The following is a 21,625-nucleotide window of genomic DNA, read 5'->3' as shown; positions in this document are numbered from 1 at the left end:
CTAAAGATTCATTCGCTCTGCTTTTGAACGAGCATAACGCCTGATAACTAAGATTTTGTCATACATTTTGCCTATGTAGTGCGTATAAGCTAGCATTTTTAATTGGACATGTAGTGCACCTAAGTAGGGAATAAGGCGCTATTTGGTATTCAGCCTGAGCAAAAGCGTCACCAGCAAAGAACAAGTCGCTTATTATGATATGCAGGGGCAAAAGCCTGCTAACTAGTCATGCTCTATGTTTCGTTATGATATGAAATGAATAAAAATGGGGGCAAAAGAGTCAAGAATTGGGTTCCTGTCGTACGACGAGGCCATTAAGAGAGGTGAGCATTTGCAGTCATTATTATACAAATGCTAGTCTGGTGTTATGCAGCTAGCTGGTTTAGCTAACAAAGCTAGCTATTTTCTGTTTGCTCTGTGGTAGCGGCGAGCAGCTAAGCTAGCTGTCAGATTTGATTTGGGATATGGTTGACAAACGGATGCAGCTGTTGACATTGAGCTTATTTAGGTTTATTGTGTTTCTGTGCTTTATTAAAGTAATGTCTATTTGCAGCGACGTTAAATATACAGATGTACATGTTTATATGTTTACATCTTTATGTAGCCAGCTGTCATTTAGCAAGCTACTAGCTAGCTAGCTGGGATGTAAGAATTGCAAACATGCACTTCAGCTATAGTACTAAGATTAACATCAACCGAAATGCCTTATATCACTGGTGCAGCAAAAATACACACATTGGTATAAAACGGTTCGGTGCCTGTCTGTCATTGCACTGCACACTTCGGCCTGTCAAACGTTAGCTTGTTTACACTGAGGGCTTTATGTGGCTTGTTGCGCAATTCAAACACATTTCTTGCACAAGCACATCATTTGACACATGAGCTTATTTCTTGTCCAAAATGCACGACAGACAGGCTTCTGAAACACCACCGTGAATGTCATAGTATAACCAGAAACCACGATTTAAAAACAAATAAGGCTGAGTCACCTTTTTATGCAAATCTAGTAGGGAAAGTAGAAATCATATGTGTACTTTGTTTTAAATCTAAAGAAAACATTTGTATAATTTCACATTTATTAGTATTTTGGGGCTGCATAGTGGCACTGCAGGTCATGTCTGTGCTCCACAGCTCAAGGTACCTATGGACCTGGGTTCGATCCTTGCCTCTGCCTCTTTTTACTGTTAGTGTAAGTTAAAGCATGGTAATCTCAGTGCCTGTGTGGGGGTTTCTCCCAGTATTATGGTTTTCTTTTGTGTGCCCGAACATTGCAGGTAGCTGGGGTTGACCATAGGTGTGGTTAAGTGTGCAATACCCTGCAGTGGACACTTAAAATAAATATGTTTGCTAAAGCAACCGCTATCTAATAATAAAGATGCATATCTGATCCATCACCTTGACCATCTCCATTTTTCTTTTAAAATCACAACCGCATGCATACAAACCTTGCAGAGAGGTTATTCAAGAATGAAATCAGAATCTTTCTAATGTATTAGCTGATTTAAGTTGCAGCAATACCATACAATACACTGCAGCTTCACTGCCCTTGCCCAGTGTCCATGTTGGCCCTTTCTCCTGTCTCTATATATATATTTTAAAAATACGTATTTATGTTTTGGTCCCTATTGCTGTTGAGCAAAATCCTATGAATTAGATTTAGACCTAGGGTTAGGCCTACGAAAGGCCTGCCAAACGTTGAGAATCAATAAGGATGAATAATTTGCATTCCTCTTAGAAGGGGTGCGGTTCGAACCTTACTCAAAGGCCCAACACTGGCAGTGTTTTGGTGGTGTTGGTGCTTGACCCCTCAATCTTCTAAACAATAGTCTGGTACCAGTAAACCACTGTTGATGATTAAGTCCCTTAATTACTTACTTTCATTGGGCATTAATATTTAAAATAATAGTAAAAAACACGATTAAAAATAGGGATGTCCCTATCTCATTTTTACCTAACACTAGCCATTTTCCTGCTAAAGTTCTGTATGTCAGCCACTGCCGATACTAATCCAGTACCGACATCGTGTCTGCAAGGAAGTTATGTAAAAAAACTGTAAAGGAATAATGATATGCTTTTTTAAAATCCTTTAAAGTAGTTTTAGTTTTATGTTCATATGGATGCTCTGTGTTGTGTCAGTCAACATCAAACCCATTTACTGAATGAAGTATGTCACTGTTTTACTTATATTACAAACCAATACAGAGCCAGCATTTTAGGCTCATCCTTGGCCATGATACCAGTTCTCAGTATAGGAATAGGACATCTATAAAGAAAAAAATCATTTAGAGCCCATGGTTTAGTGCTGAATAGGAAATAAATCCAATAGTTTTTGCAGTCAGATAACCTTAAACTCACTAATATTGCAGCCATTTAGCAAACTGATTAATTATGATGAGTAACCTTTGGTTGATTGTCTAAACATTACAAATAAGTACTGTATAACTATGTAACACAGTCCATGCTCTATAACATTAAATTGTATTTACTTTCTTTAAGCGCTCCATAGATGCACCAGTACTTTTTGTTCTGTTTCCGATGACATTCTTACAGTAATGGTCTTGACTTTCTGCTCACTTTGGTTGGAAAGTTATGCAAAACATAAAGGGCAGCAGGTTTTGTTTTGTGTTAACACAGATACAATATGGAAATTACAATCCAGTACATTCCAGGGTTTTAGAATTCCTAGGGTTTTTCCTCATTGTTTAGCAAAATAAATTGATAAAAACTTTTTTGAAAAACATTTACTGAAATCATTATTAACTGGTTTATCCATTTGTTTTTAACTAACTACTTCATTCTGGTCAGGGTTGCAGTGGGTCTGATTTCGCACCAATGGGCACAGGAATGGACAGCTAAATATTTTGCATCATTTTCATAATGTAGTCTTGACAACATGGCCAAATCTTTTAAACAAATGTTACCAACACCTTGTGGAATCGATGCTGCAAAGATTTAAGATATGCGTACAGGGATTTTATTAAAGCTGAGTTACGCAGTATTCACAGTGTTAATGTTGTATCTCTGTCCTTGTTATTTTTTGCACATGCTTCTGTCTAAAAGCTTCAATTTTGTCTTTTAGTAACTGATGTTGAGCTTAAAAGATTGAGGGATGCTTTCAGGAGGACTTGTGGTCTGTCGTACTATATGAGTCAGCAATGTTTCTACAAGGAAGTGTTGGGGGACATGGTCCCGCTCAATATCTCAGAGGTAAGTCCGGTTTAAATAACAGACTGCAGTGCTTCTTGTGTTTGATTGATTATATATGACCAATTTGTGGCAAAATCCTAATAAAGCACCGTAAGGCAGTCTATAAATAGCTACAGGTAGGACACTCTTCTGTTGATGTCAGCGCTATGGGCCAGCAGCAATAACCTATGGAAAAATGTATAGGGAGTTCCCCCCACATGCCAGCTGTGCTAGCCAAAAGATTGCAATGTCATTCCGGTCCGGGCAAGGTTAATAAGGAGTCGAAAACATATCTTATAAATGCTACCAGTAGTTTTAAGTAAAGAAATTTGGCTGTACTGTACAACAAAAATGCTGTTGTCTAATATTGATATGAATTGATATAATATAGTAAAAATTAATATTATTTCACCATAGAAGTGTTTGGCTTCTGTTTTTGTTTGCTTTTATGTATCTTATTCACAAAATATCTTGTAAATCTTAACAATGGTATTAACAATTTCTAACAATGTCAGCTGAATAGAATTTGGTTATAAAAACATGGAGGTCAGCATGTGGGGAATGTGAGTGAAACCTAACACAGGTATGGAAATGTGCATGTTTATTTGGCATCGGGTCAAATCAAAACAGTGTAGCCAGTAGCTAGGTCAACAGTAACACAGTGTTAAATTACCAGATTAATACTGAAGTAACAAAACTATGCTGATGTTAATTTGTCATTCTGTAAAGCTACAAATAATTGTGCAGTAACTGAACGGTACCAGTGAAAGACTCGGCTGGTTATTAAAACAAAAGTCCAGCAGCTTAAATTTGGACACTACACTTATGGGAAGTTTAAACCGTTGTGTTTTGCCAACGCTTACAATGAACTGGTAAAATCTGGCAACCCTGCTCATAAAGTCAAGTGACCAGCAGCAAACTTGATGTCAGGAATACTCACTTGCAGCTATTTAGCTATATGATTCAACTTTTAAAAATTACATAGGATCATTTGAAGGTTAACTTTTTTTCTTCTTTTTTGCTGTAGGTGATATACAGTTCATTTGGTGGCACCCCAAAAGGCCTACATTTTAACAACCTTATAGTGGGCTTGGTGCTTCTCACAAGAGGACGAGATGAAGAAAAAGCCAGATGTAAATTAGCCCTTTGCCTGCTTCTTTCTGTAATATACATTAGTATTTATAAATCTTATAAATGTAAATATATGAAAGGATAAAGTGCAGTCATTTTTTTCTTGCAGATATTTTCAGTCTTTTTGCAAGTGAATCAGGCAGCTATGCTACACGTGAGGACATTGAGACCATGCTGCAGGCTGTGGATGGAAAAGTTCACCCTTCACTTAGGAAATGCTTTACTGAGGTCAGCAGCTTTCTCAAGTTGAGAAGCAAATTTTTAATGCATTATCTATAACTTAGACTTTCCTGATGTGTTTAAGCATGTGTTATTTGAATTTGATTAGATACATTATACAGTTCGGTTTTAGAATGTTTGCTCTTAAATAAACCTCTACATAAATATATATTTGTTTATTTGAATGAGCCTAGAAACGGACTCCCCACTGTAATTTTTATAGTAATGTAGGAAATGCTTCTTGATGATTAGTTCTTTGTTCTTGTTGCATCCAGGCAGAGAAGGTGAATTATGAGAAGTTTAAGAGCTGGCTTCTTCAAAACAAGGATGCTTTTACCTTCTCCCGCTGGCTTCTCTCCAGTGGGGTGTGTGTGACCCTGACTGATGACAGCGACACACCTACATTCTACCAGACCCTCGCTGGAGTCACACACTGTGAGTGCATCAAACTGTGAAGATAAATGTAATACCATGTTTATACTCTATACAGCATCTCCAGCCAAGCCATTAACTGTACATATAAAAAAGTCTACACACCCCTGTTAAAATGCAGGTTTCAGTTTGTTCAATTGTGCAGATTATAGGTCACATTAAAGGTGGAACAAAATCTGAATGGATTTATCTTGGTGTGATTTTTTTTTTTACATACATTTTTTATATACATAATGTATAAACATATACATGATTGTAATGTTATATCTTAAACAGTGGAAGAATCAGACATCATTGATCTGGAGAAGCGGTACTGGTTACTAAAAGCTCAGTCAAGAACTGGACGATTTGACTTGGAGACATTCGTCCCGCTGGTGTCCCCTCCTATTCATCCATCTATAAGTGAAGGTAATGTGCTCATTAAGTTTGTTCACTTTCATCCTTAGCAGTGTGTGCTGGGGAATTAACCAGTTTAATGGTGTAAATGGCATTTGGGTTTACTGGTTTAAAAACTAATTTTGCATTTACAATCTCTTTATCAGGTTTGTTCCAAGCTTTTGATGAAAACAGAGACAATCACATTGATTTCAAAGAGATTTCCTGTGGGTTGTCCGCATGCTGTCGAGGGCCTCTGGCTGAGAGACAGAAATGTAAGTGTGAACATTTCTGCTTTTTGCTTGTTGCTTATTTGGCTGTCTTTTAGTCAGCATAATAACAATAGCAGGAAACTAATGAAATCATTTTTATTTATCTTCTATTAATTCAGTTTTTCACTTTTGCACCCAATCCAATCATGTCCAATTGGAACCTGTCAGTCTCCTGTTGTTGCCTCCGCCCCCACCCCTGATTAAGGAAAGCCGTGGTTGTTATCACGAGACAAGCGTGCATCCACCAACATCACTTTGCACCTGCAAGGGTTTTCTTTAATTAAGTTCTAGTCTGTTTAGCTCTTTGATGCATTGGTTACTCACACCATGATTCAGACCAGTACAGAAGAACCAAATGTTGGAATTTTCTGCACGTATGATGTATTCTAGATAACTACAAACCAAAACTTACCCTGCTGCATAGTTTAGCTTGCGCTATAATTATGTGTATATATGGGACATTGCTTATTTTGACTTTTGTTCTGCACCAGTTTGCTTTAAAGTGTTTGATGTTGACCGTGATGGAGTTCTTTGTCGGGATGAAATCCATGAGATGGTTGGTGCACTACTTGAGGTTTGGAGGGACAATCGTACCGACTCCATTCCTGTAAGTGGTACTGAAGAAGCCTTAAAATCACTGTAAAACATTCTAATGTCATGTAGCATGCTTTCAATTCCAGTTTTTTGATGTAATGTTTCCTTTTTTGCCTTTACAGTTTTCTAATATATTTAAAAGAAAAACTCTTTTTGCAGGAACTGGAGTCAACTGTGCCTGATATTGTTGAAGACATTCTTAAAGTACATGACACTACTAAGGTATTTGTCTTCTTTCTGATTAGTTGTATATTTTAGAAATGTGTGAACAAACAAGTAAGATCACAGTTTCTTTATGCTTTAATCTATATAGAGAGGCCATTTGTCACTAGAAGACTATCAAATCTGGAGTGTTCAGAGTGCTCTTGCAGCAGAATTCCTCAACCTCTTATTTCAGGTATGGTCAACAGTTATATTGAATTGTCTATGTATAGTGCAGAAATGTATTTACACTGTGAGTTAAAAAGGGAATCCTGTGTATTTGCCATAACTTTGGCAAATGTTGATCATTTTTTACAATTCTTTCACTGTTTCAGCACCAAATCACTATGAATTATTCATACTGATGATTGGCCAGTCCAGTTTCCCTAAAAATCTGACATGTGATCGATGGGTCTGAGGTTTGTCCTTACGGCTAAGCACCAATTCTTGAACTTTTGCTATGCTGTCATGGTTACGCATGCTTTTTTCATATATAATCTTTGTATAATATACAGTTGTTTTTGTATTTACTACCTTACAACAGAAGCGCTTGGGCTGGCTTCTTTTTTTTAATTGGCTTCTTTTTTTTTAATTGGCTTCTTTTTTTTAATTGGAACATGTATAATGCCAGAGTTTTGATATTTTTAAACTTCCATTAAACTAGCCATTTTCAAGGGAAAAAGCCAGAAAATCTCAAGACAGACACTTGATGTTTTCTGCCTCACAGTATATGAGAAGTTTTTATTTTTTGTTTGTTTGTTTGTCTTGTGAATGTTGTCTACCTTATGACTCCTATTAGGTATGTCACATTGTGCTTGGACTCCGGCCTGCCACTCCTGAAGAGGAAGGACAGATCATAAGGTTCGTATCAGTTCTTTCCTCTCTATTCACTTCTATTGTGCATGCAGTCCTCAGTGTGCTCAGTGATGATTAAAGACGTTGTGCTCTGTGTGCAGGGGCTGGTTAGAGAGAGAGAGCCGGCATGGCCTCCAACCTGGAGATTACTGGTTCCTCATCTCCAACCAGTGGTGGCAGCAGTGGAAGGACTACGTAAAATATGTAAGCTTAAAGCAACATTGGGGATTGTAGCTCACTACAGCCTCTCTATTGCATTTGGATTCTTAACTAAAGAAGTGAACAAAACATCTGTTCATTGACACACAAACTGATTATACCCGCATTTAACTATGCATGTGTTGCGCTTATCAAAGTTTTCATTTCTATTGAGTGTATAGAACTAGGACACATGGCAGCTGCTGCTGTTATTTTGTTTATAGGGCAACAAGGTGATAGTGGTGGATCAACCAGCGGTATTTTCTGGAAGCAGAACTCCTACATCACCATCTGGTGTCGGACCGGTTGGTCAGGGTGAGGGCATGGCCAGCTCACACTCTTCTCCTGAGGAGAAATTCTCAGACAACATCTCAAGTGCTTCTGAGGCATCAGAAACCATAAGTGGAAGTTAGTATTAATGCACCATCTCATCCCACGTCCGGCTTCAGCAGACATTTATCTTTTATATTTACAGAAATGCTTTAATTCTCATGTAGGTCTCCTCCACTCGAGCTCGACTGCCACAGATATCTGCTTCTCCCGACAAACCGATTCCTCTGAGACAGACAGCCAGAGTTTTCCTGGTGCTGATGGGAACGTGGCCGCTCTCAGGCCAGGTGCCATAGACAACCAGCCACTGGTTACCTCTGACCCTCTCAAGGTAAACGCTGAGTAGGACTCTTTTGACAGCTTGTTTTGATTTGAGGTATCACTGTGGCTACACAGATGACATTTTCTGTATGTATGCATGTTTACTTCCACACAAACTTCTGTGTTTAGTCCAGCCTACCACACAATCAAATGTACAAATGTACCTTAATGAATGTTCTCCCTTTTAGGCTCCTACGTTAACAATGGAAGGGTCGCTGCTGAGGCGCTCCCCGAGCCTATATCTGGGCCGGGACTTTGAGGTTGTACCTGAGCCAGTCTGGAGAGCGCTGTTTCACTGGTATGGAGCAAACCTCAGCCTACCACGCCCGGTATGTACCAAGTAGCCGCTTTTGTGTTGAAATGGTTTTATTTATTCATCGATAAACTATTTCACCAAAAAAATAATTGTAAATGTTTAATATAATTTGCATTGAATGTCTCATAGTTCTATGCAAAAGTTTGGACACTCCTGATTAAAATGCATGTTGTTGACTTTAAGCGTAAAAATAATTTAAGTTGTCTTACAGTTAACAAAGTTTAATGTACAGTGTATAAATGTGTAACAAAAATTACAAAATATATAAAAATTTATAAAACAATAAACGAAAATATTAAAAATAAACATTATTGATGTAATAAAATGTGTGTTTTTTGTATAAGGGAAAGTGATTTCACTGAAAAAACATGAAATTTGATTAGGGGTGTCTAAGCATTTGCATACTACTATATTTAATTACAAATGTATCTCTTAATGTAATCACTGATTAATTGATTGTAATTTTTTATAGCAGTGTTTGTTTTTGATTGTTAAATTGGGAAATTCATTATGGTGATGGTTTACTCCTGATTTGTAGGTAATCAGGTCCAGGGAAATTATGAAACCTGAGTTAGAACTTTTCCCCAGACATCTGCTCTTCCTGAGGCAGCAGCCTCCTGCCCGCACACCTCAGTCCAACGGCTGGATGAACATCGGTAAGACTGAAGCTTAAAACCTGTGAAGCACAATAGGCTTATTTTCATTTCTTCATTCATATCATGCCGTTCTATTAAACTGATGGTAAACAGAACCTGAAGCATGTTCCCTTTTTATACAAGCTTAATGAGTGCATGTGGTTACACGTAAATGTCACAAGCCCTTAATTTAAACCAACAGACTCTGGGCACGGTCATGTGGTGTGACTCGTGTGTGTGATTAGAGATACTACAGTTCTTGTCTTTCAGCTCTCCTTAGTGAACTACAAACGAAATAAAATTCACATTCACGTGTACTTTAAAATGATAGTATGCTTTAAAAATAATATTGTGTCTAGGGATATTAAAGAATAAATGATTAATTGATAACCAGGGTAGAAATGTCATTTTATTATTACTAATATTACTAATATTATTAGCATGTTTAGTTAATTCTAGGAATGAACTGTTGCTACTGGCTACTATTTAAAATCTAAATTCAAAATACTTACTTGGTTCTGCTCACAGTATTTGTGTTCATTTCACTCTTTCACACTATTGCCATGGTCTAAGCGTTATGCTTTTTTTTATTAAATAAAATGTAAAGACTTGTTGAGCTGTGAGTTTTTATTGTAATTGGACATTATAAGCTTGTTGGTTATCAGTTAATCAGTGACTAATAACAATTGCTTATCAGTTAAAAAGAATTTGCAAAATTTGCATCCATATTTGTAATATTTTCTGCTTTAACAGCATTTTTTTTTAATTTTTTTTTTAATTTTAACATTTTGCTGATCCTCAACCATCTGTCTTTTATGCATTGTAGGTAACATGCCATCCCCTAATGCTCCTCTGAAGCGAGTGCTGGCCTATACAGGCTGCTTTAGCCGAGTTGGCACTATAAAAGACATTCATGACTACTTGTCCCAGAGGCTACGAATAAAAGATGAGGACATGAGGCTGTGGCTGTACATGAATGAGGTAAAGAAACGTTCATAAACAAACACATAAACTGATATTGTAATATATATTCAACTTGCATTACATTTACGCCTTTTAGGCGTAACCCTAACCCTACACCTTTATCCAAAGCTACTTACAGTTATAACTGAATACAATTCAAGCAACTGAGGGTTATGGGTCTCGTCTCGCTCAGGGGCCCAACAGTGGCAACCTTATGATTACTAGTCCAGTACCTTAAGCACTGAGCTACCGATGCTCCTGCTGAAATTACGTCTTAAAAGGCATAAATTAGCCTTGATCTAGCTTTTACATTAAAACTTTCAGGGAAAAAAACTTGCAATACAAAAATATAATGTTTTTATTTGTAGTTAGACCACACTGTTTTTTTTAATAATACTTTATGGCATTATTTAGTTTACAATTAACTGTATAGGGAATAATTGCAAATGTAGGGGTTGCCACAGCAGATCCTTCTGGTCCGCATAACTAATTTTGTATAGTTTTTATGTTTAAAGCCCTTCCAGATGCAGCCCTCCTTATTTTTATTTGGGCTTGGGACCGGCACTGAGAGTGTACTGACACTCATTTCTAAATGGCTAGGTGGTTTAGGCTTCCCCATCCCCTCTAACCCCCTCAGATCTTATCGTAGAGGCTAAGTAGTTAAGTACCACTGCACCACCTGAGCTCCTATAAACAATAATAAATAGTGCAAAATGATAGTAATTAAATTGTAAAAGCTGAGTATTATTGTAGCCCTGTGAAATGTCTCATAGAGGTAAAATTAGAGTAATGTGTTTACCAACAGAATTATCTGACCCTCCTTGATGATGAGGACCATTCATTGGAAGCTCTGAAGATCCCTGATGAGCAGTACATGGTGATTGAAGGTGCTCTTATTTATCTGGTATAACTGAACATTATTTAAAATTCTTTTCTAATAAAGAACATTTGTTCATCTGACTTGTATTTCTGTTTGTTTTCAGTGCGTAACAAAGACATGAGCTGGCCTGAAGAGATGTCATTCTTGGCCAGCAACAACAGAATGAATAGATATAAAGGTGCACTACCAATAAATGAAAAACTGTCATTTCTACAGGTGTACATGGTTGTTTACATTCTGACTGAGTTCTTTTGTCCCTGTGCAGTACCAACTGAGAAAGGAGCCACAGGACTGAGTAACCTTGGCAACACATGCTTCATGAACTCTAGCATCCAGTGTGTGAGCAACACTAAACCACTAACTGACTACTTTACCACTGGATTCCACCTTTACGAACTTAACAGGTGTGTTTATGTGTGTAGCTTCTTTGCATTTAATTAAAACTTAAACCTTAAGGATATCTATTTCTTTTAATATTTGTCTACACCAATGAGCCAAAATGTTAGGACCACCAGCAAGACGTGGACTCCATAAGACATCTGTAGGAGTCCTGTGGTATCTGATACCAAAACGTTACCAGCAGGTCCTTCAATTTCTTATTGCACATGTGCCCGTCCGTCCACATGATCTTGGAGAGGACGGGATATGTTCTTCCATTGCTCCACCATTCCGGTTTCGAAGCCTACATGCCCATTGTGGGTTCTTTTGGTGGTGGACATGAGTGAGCATGAACACTGACTGGTCTGCAGCTGTGCAGCCCTGTACATCGTAGACTTTCATGCACTGTGTGTTGACACATTCACCCCATCACCAGTGTTAAAACTGTTGGTATGTACCAGGTACCATAGCTTTCATTTTCCCTGGCATTAATGGCTTGGCTGCCCAGGAAACTGTTGGTGGTTCATGGCTTGTCCTTCCTTAGACCACTGTCAGTAGTCACCCTGAGCAACCTTGCTTTTTTGGAGATACTTCAACCTAGTTGTTTGACCATAACGATTCAGCTTTTATCAGAGTCACTCAGGTCTCCATGCTTGATCACATTCGCTGCATCCCTGAATGTGACATAGACATTTTTGGGGGTGGTCCTAATGTTTTGGCTCCATGATGTATATGTATATATTAAAACATGTTTGATTCTTTTTGTATATTACGAACAAAATTTCAATGTAACTGAATTTTGTTGTATATTCTGTCTAAAGTTGCACAGTTGGTTGGTAATGTGTAGAATATTTTAACCTTTCTTGCAGGACTAATCCTATTGGAATGAAGGGACACATGGCTAAATGTTACGGTGATCTTATTCAAGAACTGTGGAGTGGTGCTCAGAAAAGTATTGCTCCACTGAAATTAAGGGTACACCTTTAAACAAACCTTTATATAACCAGTCTAAAACGTGTAAGATTTTATACCAAACAATATACAACAAGTGTTCTCACAGTTGACCCAAATATCTGAGTACTTATGCAGGATTGACTTATTAAAGCAAACTGCAGCTCAACTGCACACATTTGTATTATCACTTCTGCTGCACCTTAACCTGGACCTTATGTCTCCTTTCAGTGGACTATAGCAAAGTATGCTCCACGTTTTGATGGCTTTCAACAGCAGGATTCTCAAGAACTGCTGGCCTTCCTCTTGGACGGCCTTCATGAGGATCTTAATCGCGTTCATGACAAGCCATACGTGGAGTTAAAGGACAGTGATGGAAGACCTGACTGGGAAGTTGCATCTGAGGTTAGCTTTATCTGACTATTATATTTGTATTCTGTCTCTTTCTAAACATAATGTGTGGTTCGATATAATTAGGACACTCACTTAATTTACAAATTTGTTAATTTAAATTGCCACATTTTAACTTGCACTCAGAAATGTAACGATAGAATGAATGAAAGCTACAATACACAGCACAGCCCACCTTAACGGTTGAATGTAAACCTAGAACATTTAGCGGCGGTGCGAGGCTCCGTCTCAAATATGAAAATTCTCATCCAGGTTTTGAAAGATGTTTACGTGCATGGATTCTTTGAAACTGGAATAAAGCATCCTAACAGGATGGTGTAGGAAACTTGCTGGGGGAGCTAATAGAAACTAATAGGAAGTGGTTTGAAAGATTGCCCAGCCTGTCGTTAGCAGAGCTAAGAATTAAGCTTACGAGTTCAAGATGTCAGCTCTGGTGTGCCAGCATGTTTTACCGCTGCACGCGAGCACCCCAGGCAAGAACTTTATGAACAAAATTTAATTCCTGTTCTTGGAAAAATGCCTTGAGCGTTTTCGGCTGTTAGAAGTGCCAAAGACAGCAACTTTGATGAGTCATAATCTTTTATTTACTTTTGTTTGGTAAAGTGATTCCATGGTTTTGTGTAATATCTAATTTAAAAAGTATATTGAGACATTAAACTCAAGATATTAATTAAAAACTGAAACAGTGGGGTGTTCTAAAAACATTTTTTTGCTTTATGGTTTCATTTATTTTGTTTTTGGCTCTTGAATGTGACTGAATCATGTTCTTAATGTTATTGGTATTGTTATTTATTTATTTCTATATTTGTGCTCAAATATAGAAATAAATAAATGTTTGTGTAATTGTAAGTGACTACTGTCCTGCTAATGAGTGTTAAAATGTACTAAATGTATAAATGAACTAAACTAGGAATAATCTTTAATAGTCTAACTGCTTATGTTTGTGTCATGTCAGGCCTGGGAGAATCATTTGAGAAGAAACCGCTCTATCGTGGTGGACCTGTTCCATGGTCAGCTCAGGTCTCAGGTCAAGTGCAAAACCTGTGGACACGTTAGTGCTCGCTTCGACCCATTTAATTTTCTTTCACTTCCTCTGCCCATGGACAACTCCATGCATCTTGAGATCATAGGTACGTTTGTGACAGCACCATGGTAGCATAGAGTATTATTAATACATAACGATCTACAGTTTTTATTTCTATCTTCTGCTTTGTTTTACATTGCATTGAATTGGAATTGTTTTGGTCTCTCTTCACAGTTATAAAGCTCGATGGCTCCACGCCGGTGCGGTACGGGCTCAGACTTAACGTGGATGAGAAATATTCAGGGCTGAAATGTCTGTTAAGTGAATTGTGCCAACTGAAGCCAGAGCAGATCCTCCTGGTGGAGATCCATTTGTCTTGTATAAAGGTGCTGATTGTGCAATCTTGTGAATTTCCTGGATCCCGAGCTGATTATTTTTCTAACTGACCAAATGTTTCTTCATTATAGAATTTTCCGTTAGATAATCAGAAAGTGCGACGGGCTGTAAATAGTTTCTTGTGCGCATTCGAAATCCCACTGCCCACCACACCGTCAACGGACTTCTGTCCAAAGGAGACAGGCACTGGTGAGACTTGATGACCTTTAATGACCTTTAAACCTTGCTTTATCCCTCTTTACCAATTCTTGATTGTGAATCCTCTGACTCACAACCCCCCATTTGATTCTTTTAGACCAATAACCTTCTATTACACTAATAGTCATTCAAATTCTTTCTTACAGCTGTATATTTTATAATGCATTATAGTATAATAATTTCAGTATTTTTGTTTTGATTTCATTATTGATCCTTTTATATCTTTATAGATGGTCTCCCAACTATAGCAAATGGAACCAGCCCATCAGTCTCTTCTGGTACATCCCTGAGGCTGGACATAATTCCTAAGGGCATGCCAAATACCATAGTGCCCTGTAGCACAGAAGCCAGTCCTGCCAATGGCCTCCTTAATGGCCACATCCTGACACCCGTTGCTGGTCCTTTTACGGGCTACATTATCGCCATTCACCGGAAAATGGTAAAGACCAGTTGGTAAAGTTCTGTTTATTTGCTTGTATTTGGAGGTATTGGATGGATTAAACTGTATTAAGCTGTATGTATTAGTGCTTCTCTACTATTCATTAAATAAAATAATTAAAATTTACCAGCACGCTACTGGAAAGTAAAGTAACAGTCACATTTGTTTTCTATTTTTAAATTTAAATATGGATGCTCAAAATATGATTTCTTGCAGTTATCAGATATTTTGTAAATGTGAATGCAAATATTTTAAACAACTGTTTTTCTAACCGGAAATTGAAGACGATTTGCTTGATTTATTCTTTCTATATTGTGTTACAGATGCGTGCCGAATTGTACTTCCTCTCATCTCAGAAAAACCGACCCAGTCTGTTCGGCATGCCACTAATTGTTCCCTGCACGGCAGACACACGGGGCCGAGATTTATACAACACTGTGTGGACGCAGGTGTCACGACTGGCCAGTCCCCTTCCCCCTCAAGAGTCAAGCAACCATGCACAGGACTGGTCAGTGTCTACGTTATGTGTCAGACATAACACAAGACGATGATGGCAGTTTAAATGCTTTGAAATCTAGACATTGTATAAAAGAAATAAAATTTGTTATTTTATAGTTTATTAGTGAGCGGTTATAACATTTGGACATTTTTGGACTTTTGTGTTAGATTAGTGTGTGTGAAACCTTTAAACTTGTGTTAGAAATACAATCCCCACTTCTCACATACAGATATTATCCATGCTTTTAAAAATTGATGTCCAAACGGTAACCAGTATGATTTTTTTCACTGCTTTTATCCATTTTAGTGATGACAGTCTGGGATACCACTATCCCTTCACCTTACGAGTTGTACAGGGAGATGGAAACTCTTGTGCCTGGTGTCCGTGGTACAAGTAAGACTGAACTTAATTGATAAGATTCTCTCTCTCTCTCTCTCTCGCTATACGTATATATATATATATATATATATATATATATATATATATATATATATATACAGTACAGGCCAAAAGTTTGGACACACCAGCCAAAAGTTTGGACACACCTTCGCGTCAATGTTTTTTCTTGATTATTTTTATTTTCTACATTGTAGATTAATACTGAAGACATCCAAACTATGAAGAATTATGTAGTGAACCAAAAAGTGTTAAACAAACCAGAATATGTTTTATATTTTACCAACTCTACCTCTGCACAACCCAACTGATGGTCTCAAACACATTAAAAAAGCAACAAATTCCAAAAATTCACTCTAGACAAGGCACAAACATTCATTGAAAACCATTCCAGGTGGAAACCTAATAAAGCTGGTTGAGAAAATTTCAAAGAGTGTGCAAATCTGTCATTAAAGCAAAAGATAGCTACTTTGAAGAATCTAAAATATAAAACATATTCTGGTTTGTTTAACACTTTTTTTGTTTACTACATAATTCCATATGTGTTCCTTCATAGTTTGGATGTCTTTAGTATTAATCTACAATGTAGAAAATTAAAAAAAATCAAGAAAAACCACAGGAATGAGAAGGTGTGTCCAAACTTTTGGCCTGTACTGTATATATATATATATATATATATATATATATATATATATATATATATATATATATATATATATATATATATATATATATATATATATATAATAGTTTATATAGTATGTTATATAATGTATTATATAAGAGAACTAATTTTACCCCCCAGTGTGTCAGTGTTGAATGTGTAGTGACCTTTTGTGACTTTATTGCCTTAAAAATATAATCATACATTTCTACTGCATTTATAACAAACTACGAACACACCCATGTTTAAATTGCCATCCACACATCCCTCTATTAAAACACATGTACATTTGCTCATTCATATATTTATTTATTTACCAATTGCATAAATGCATAAATTCATATAGACACAGGTCAAGGTGGGAAATTGGAAAAGACTTGATTGGGGGATAAAGTTACTGACCTTAGCATGACAGTGTATTATACCATGGTAGATTAAAGAGTGATGTTGTGTCTCTTGTTCAAAGGTTCTGCAGAGGCTGTACCATAGAGTGTAATGATGACAGGGCAGCATTAGGCAATGTTTGCATAGCTGTTGACTGGGATCCTACTGCATTGCACCTCCGCTATCAAACATCCCAAGAGAGGGTAAGCCATGTTTCTTAAATTTTAATATGGATACACATTGATTACTTGATTTAAAGTAAACTTTGATTAGTATTCATTGCATATGCAAGAGATTCACTGATTTGCTTGATGTCTTAAAGAAAGCATGCCCTTGTTCTTAATCTCCTTAATTTGTAACTGTACAATTAAGGCGATTTAGCTAGCATGTTGGAGATAGACCCAACTGCACTGGTAAAAAATTGACATTATAAGGGGACATTGTGTAGACTTTTGCTCCCGGAGAGCTGGGTGATGTGTACTGCTTAAGTAGAAACATGTCTCTCCCCCTTCTTTTGACCAGTGTATGGGCAATGTGATTTGTTTTCTCTAGTTGGAAAAGATAAGGCTTGTATTTAAATTTAATGTGAAAACCTTCCATCACAACTGGAATGTCTTTCTTATTATTTTACCCTGAGCTTGACTCCCTTGACATTCCTTAGTAAAATGTTTACGTATGTCACTCGTTCCTGTGTCAATCTTAATGCTAATATTATTATTATTTTCATTCTTTCTGCACAGATGTATGTTATTAATGAGGCTTATGGGTTGTTAAATGTGAAACTGTCAATGTTCATTTGTTCTACCCAATAAATAGAATAAAAAATAAGAATTTCAGGTCACCAGGTTTAAAAATAAAAGCTGACAGTGCTTAAATGTACAAGCAGAAGTAACGTAGGACCATACAGGCGGTTCAGTAAATCATCTCATGTCCTGGTGTCCTGTAGCTGGTGGAGGAGCATGCGAGCGTGGAGCAGAGTCGGCGTGCTCAGGCTGAACCAATCAGTCTGGACAGCTGTCTGAGGGCCTTCACCACAGAGGAGGAACTGGGTGAAAATGAGCTGTACTACTGCTCCAAGTGCAAGACCCACCGCTTAGCCACCAAGAAACTGGACATCTGGAGGCTCCCACCAATATTGGTACCAAAAGTTCACTCCTTTTACAGCAGTTACTATAAATTAAAAATAGATTTCTTTAGATATGTGTATAAAATATCTCAGTTTTGCATTGTTCTTTTTATAATAATCTTTATTTTTTTCTTCTTGTGTAGATTGTACATTTAAAACGGTTCCAGTTTGTCAATGGTCGCTGGATTAAGTCTCAGAAAATAGTACGCTTTCCCAGAGACAACTTTGACCCTAGTGCGTTTTTAACCCCGCGGGAGGTAGACCGCAGCCAGCAGGGATGGAGAGCTGGTTCAGGAGAGGAACTGTCCGAACAGGAACTCGGGACAAACTCCGGAGCAGGAGAGACACCCTTAACCCCCACAACACTCAATGTGAATAATTTAAAAGGTCAGTTATGAGTTGCATTATATCTATACTGCAATAGCGAGGTGTGACTCTTAAACCTCTGCCCTCTGACCCCTGGGTGTTTAATGGTGAGCGTGTGTGTGCTCTGCAGACTCCCCTGGCTCTGGAAGGCTGCTGTCGTCCTCCATCAGCAGAGGCTGCAGTCCCAGCAGCAGCCCTAAAGGCGACGTGTGGAAGCAGCAGGGGCAGAAGCGGACATTCCAGCTGGACTCCCATCTACAGCTGTCTCTTAGCAAGGAGAGCCTGGACAGTGGCAGGGAAAGTCCTGTAGAGATGGAGCCCGGCAGTACTAAACCTGAGAGCCAGAACGAACCCGAAGCCGCCGCCCTGGACTCGGCACTCGGAGAGGAAGCAGCCAGAGACTGTGACAATGCTACCTCCATCTCAGAACTGGAGAGCAACGGTTACACCGAGGACAGCATAGACCTGGAGGCTTCCCAGGACCAAAGAGACAGGATCTGTCTGGAGCCCATCTATGATCTGTATGCAATATCAGTAAGTGTCTCCGACCAAGAATTTAACATTGTCTTGTTGTATAGCTTGTATCAAAATGCTGACATGCTTTTAGCATTAATAATTGCAATCAAAATCTAATTAGACTATGAGATGTCATTATAATAGCATGTTTACTTAGCAGTTTATTCCATGAGTGCACAAGTGTTTGCCAGTGCTTGTATTCGGTCAGCAGACTTGCCCATCTGTTGCAATACTCAATTGGTGGAGGACTATTTTTAGCACAGCAGCTTCTTTCCACCTGTCAGCGCTGGACACTCACAGGAAGCCGTATAACACATGGAGAGTCAGGCCATGCCCTGTGAATCAGCCTGCAGAGGTCACATTTGCAACAGCAACGATGAACTCCTTTGACCTCCCTCCCTCAGGCATGGCCACTGGTGCCTGTTAGACTTCCGCTCTTGAACAGCTAATTGTTCTTGGAATGCGCTCAAGCAGGTGCTTTTTGTGTTGTTGTGGTAGGATGTTGGATTATTTGTTTAAATATCAAATCTGTAAAGATTTATTAATATTACAATTTGGAGATTTAGAAGTCCAGTGGATTCATCCCGTAAATCACGCAGTGCCATCTGATAATTACGGCCATTACCATTGGAATCCAGGGTTCGAATTTCCAGCTGTGATATCAGACTCTCGGGTGTCTACATACAGATTGCCTATGTCTGAGGGGTGGGTGGCTGAGGCCCGTGATAGATAGGTGTCCTGTTCGGGGTGAGTTACTGCTTTGTGCCCCGTTAGTCCGGTGAAGCCAGATCGAATGCTACCCTTACCAGGATAAAGAGGTGGTAAAATGTGAAAACGAATAAATTAATGGTCAAATGATAACTCAGCATAAAATATTATCATGTTTTCATTGCTCAGGGGTCCTCGTTTTGTGGTCTTCTAAATAAATTGTGCCCTGCCATGAAGAATTCCAGATTATTTTTGTGATTAGTTTCTATAGTCACTACATTTAGCAATTACCCTATAAAGTGGGCATTACTGCTCATGGAACTTATTTATAGTTGCTTCAAAATTTTATTATTTATTTAGACTGTAGAAATTGTTGCCAAATTAATTCGATCAAGTGGTTTGTAGTGGTATGATTGTCACATTTAATTTGAGTAAATCACGTTTTGCAACCTAGAAATTCTTTCATTCTCTAAGGTGATTTTTGTTTGTATGTTCCCAGTGTCACTCAGGGATTCTTGGAGGAGGCCATTATGTCACATATGCCAAAAACCCCAATGAGAAATGGTACTGTTACAATGACAGCAGCTGCAAGGTAAGGAATTACTCACACAGGAATCTGGGACTGAATCCAGAGTTGCCTACCATAAGCAATTATGTTCATGTCCGAATTAGAGTGTCATGGTTCGAGTCTTTTTTCTAGGAGATTTGTAGCAATTTGAAGCATATAAGACATGAAAAAAAAATCACTTAAACTCTACACCCTTACAGTTACTCAAACAACACCCTAATCCATATAAAGTGTTTCCATGAATTCTTATGAAGAAACATATCGACCCCCACTTTTTAAAGATGAAACCTTTTATTTAGCCTAATAGCTGACATAGCGTTAAGAATCAAACAAACAAACAAACCTGTCAGAAGTGAACGTAGCTGGACTGCTAAACTTAATAATTGGAGGGATGTTCACAGGGTTGTTTTGGTCAGTAAGTGTATGTTATGGTGCCCTTTGAGACTTACAACTCTTTTTATATTTGTTTTGTGCTTGTGACGGGTACAGGAGGTGAACCCCGAGGAGATCGACACCGATTCAGCGTACATCCTCTTTTACGAGCAGCAGGGAGTGGATTACTCTCTGTTCATGCCAAAGACTGATGGGAAAAAGATGACCGACACCAGTAGCATGGATGAAGATTTTGAAACAGACTACAAGAAGTACTGTGTCATTCAGTAACGTCAACAAAAAACAAGCACTCACCCGATCCGCGCTCTCAGATTGAGAAGAGTTTCCTTTACTTTAAGTTGAGCTGTGGTACTGTCGAGTTATTTCAGTCTTTTAGTGTCTGCCAAATTACGGAAGCGGCTGTACTTCTGGCAGTTTTCGTCATTCGTTTTTTGATTTCTTTGTGTTCTTTGTGATTTTTATGTACAGATTAAATTAGTAAGTGCCGGTCACATACTGTACGAACCATATGTGACAAGGAACATGTGCTGGTACTAGTCTATTTATTGTGAAAAAAACCTTTTACACACATTGTGGCATTGATTGTTCTGGTACTTTTTTTTTAAGAATCTCAATTTCAGTGCTGTCCTGGCAATAGGAGTTTTATTATGTCATTGTTGTTTTTGGTTCTGTTTACCTGTTCTTTTAATAGACGAGTAGATGGGTGTAGGAATTGTATTACTTTAATAATGATGGATGCACTTTTAGGCGTTAAGTTGCTGTCATTTTTACATTCTGCGATGTTGCACATTGAATGTCGTTCCATGCTTGTTTACATTTTGTTGCTGCATAAGACGTTTGGGAATCCTGTAGACTTTCTTTGCATTAATAGGTCATGTGATACTGTCTGATCTTTATCCATGTCGTAATGGTAGACAAACACATGCTGCCTAAACTGAGGACACATTGTGGTTTTTTTTTTTATATCTTTACTGAACAAATTGCCAGATCGTCCTACAAAAGTCTTTAGGTGTTAATATGACTTGTACAACAGTGAGGAGGTAATTTAGACAGACCATTTCAGCTCATTTTACACTCTTATTTCGATGGGGTCCAAGTTCTAGACTTGGACTTGTGAAAACACATGTTCTCCTTTTAAACATCTTTTTTTGGCTGCTCTCGTATTTAGGGGTCACCTTAGCAAATCAATTTGGTCCACATACCTAATTTGGCACAGTTTTTCCCCACACTGGGTACCCATCTGACACAAACCTCCTTATTTTTTTCCTGGCTTGGGACCAGCACTAAAAGCGCACTAACA

General features: G+C 38.1%; 1 protein-coding gene across 1 annotated transcript; it reads left to right on the top strand.

Annotated features, from left to right (window-relative positions):
• The first annotated feature begins 251 nt into the window (after window positions 1-251).
• LOC134332176 (ubiquitin carboxyl-terminal hydrolase 32-like) lies at window positions 252-20,846 on the top strand. Its single transcript, XM_063013704.1, has 34 exons — window positions 252-323; window positions 3,080-3,207; window positions 4,214-4,319; window positions 4,427-4,545; window positions 4,812-4,971; window positions 5,245-5,376; window positions 5,511-5,618; window positions 6,107-6,222; window positions 6,369-6,431; window positions 6,523-6,606; window positions 7,210-7,271; window positions 7,367-7,469; window positions 7,688-7,871; window positions 7,961-8,124; window positions 8,303-8,443; window positions 8,969-9,086; window positions 9,892-10,046; window positions 10,834-10,915; window positions 11,012-11,086; window positions 11,174-11,312; window positions 12,156-12,261; window positions 12,469-12,642; window positions 13,604-13,778; window positions 13,907-14,058; window positions 14,140-14,257; window positions 14,497-14,705; window positions 15,029-15,213; window positions 15,511-15,597; window positions 16,731-16,851; window positions 17,595-17,786; window positions 17,918-18,161; window positions 18,271-18,674; window positions 19,864-19,956; window positions 20,422-20,846. Exons 1-34 carry the CDS (start codon window positions 266-268, stop codon window positions 20,593-20,595), a joined length of 4,731 nt encoding a protein of 1,576 aa, XP_062869774.1. The 5' UTR covers window positions 252-265; the 3' UTR covers window positions 20,596-20,846.
• Window positions 20,847-21,625: the final 779 nt, after the last annotated feature.

This window comes from Trichomycterus rosablanca, chromosome 18, assembly GCF_030014385.1.
Source record: "Trichomycterus rosablanca isolate fTriRos1 chromosome 18, fTriRos1.hap1, whole genome shotgun sequence".
NCBI lineage: Eukaryota > Metazoa > Chordata > Actinopteri > Siluriformes > Trichomycteridae > Trichomycterus > Trichomycterus rosablanca.
Note: the sequence above shows the minus strand (reverse complement) of the source record. Positions and strands in the feature narration are given on the sequence as shown.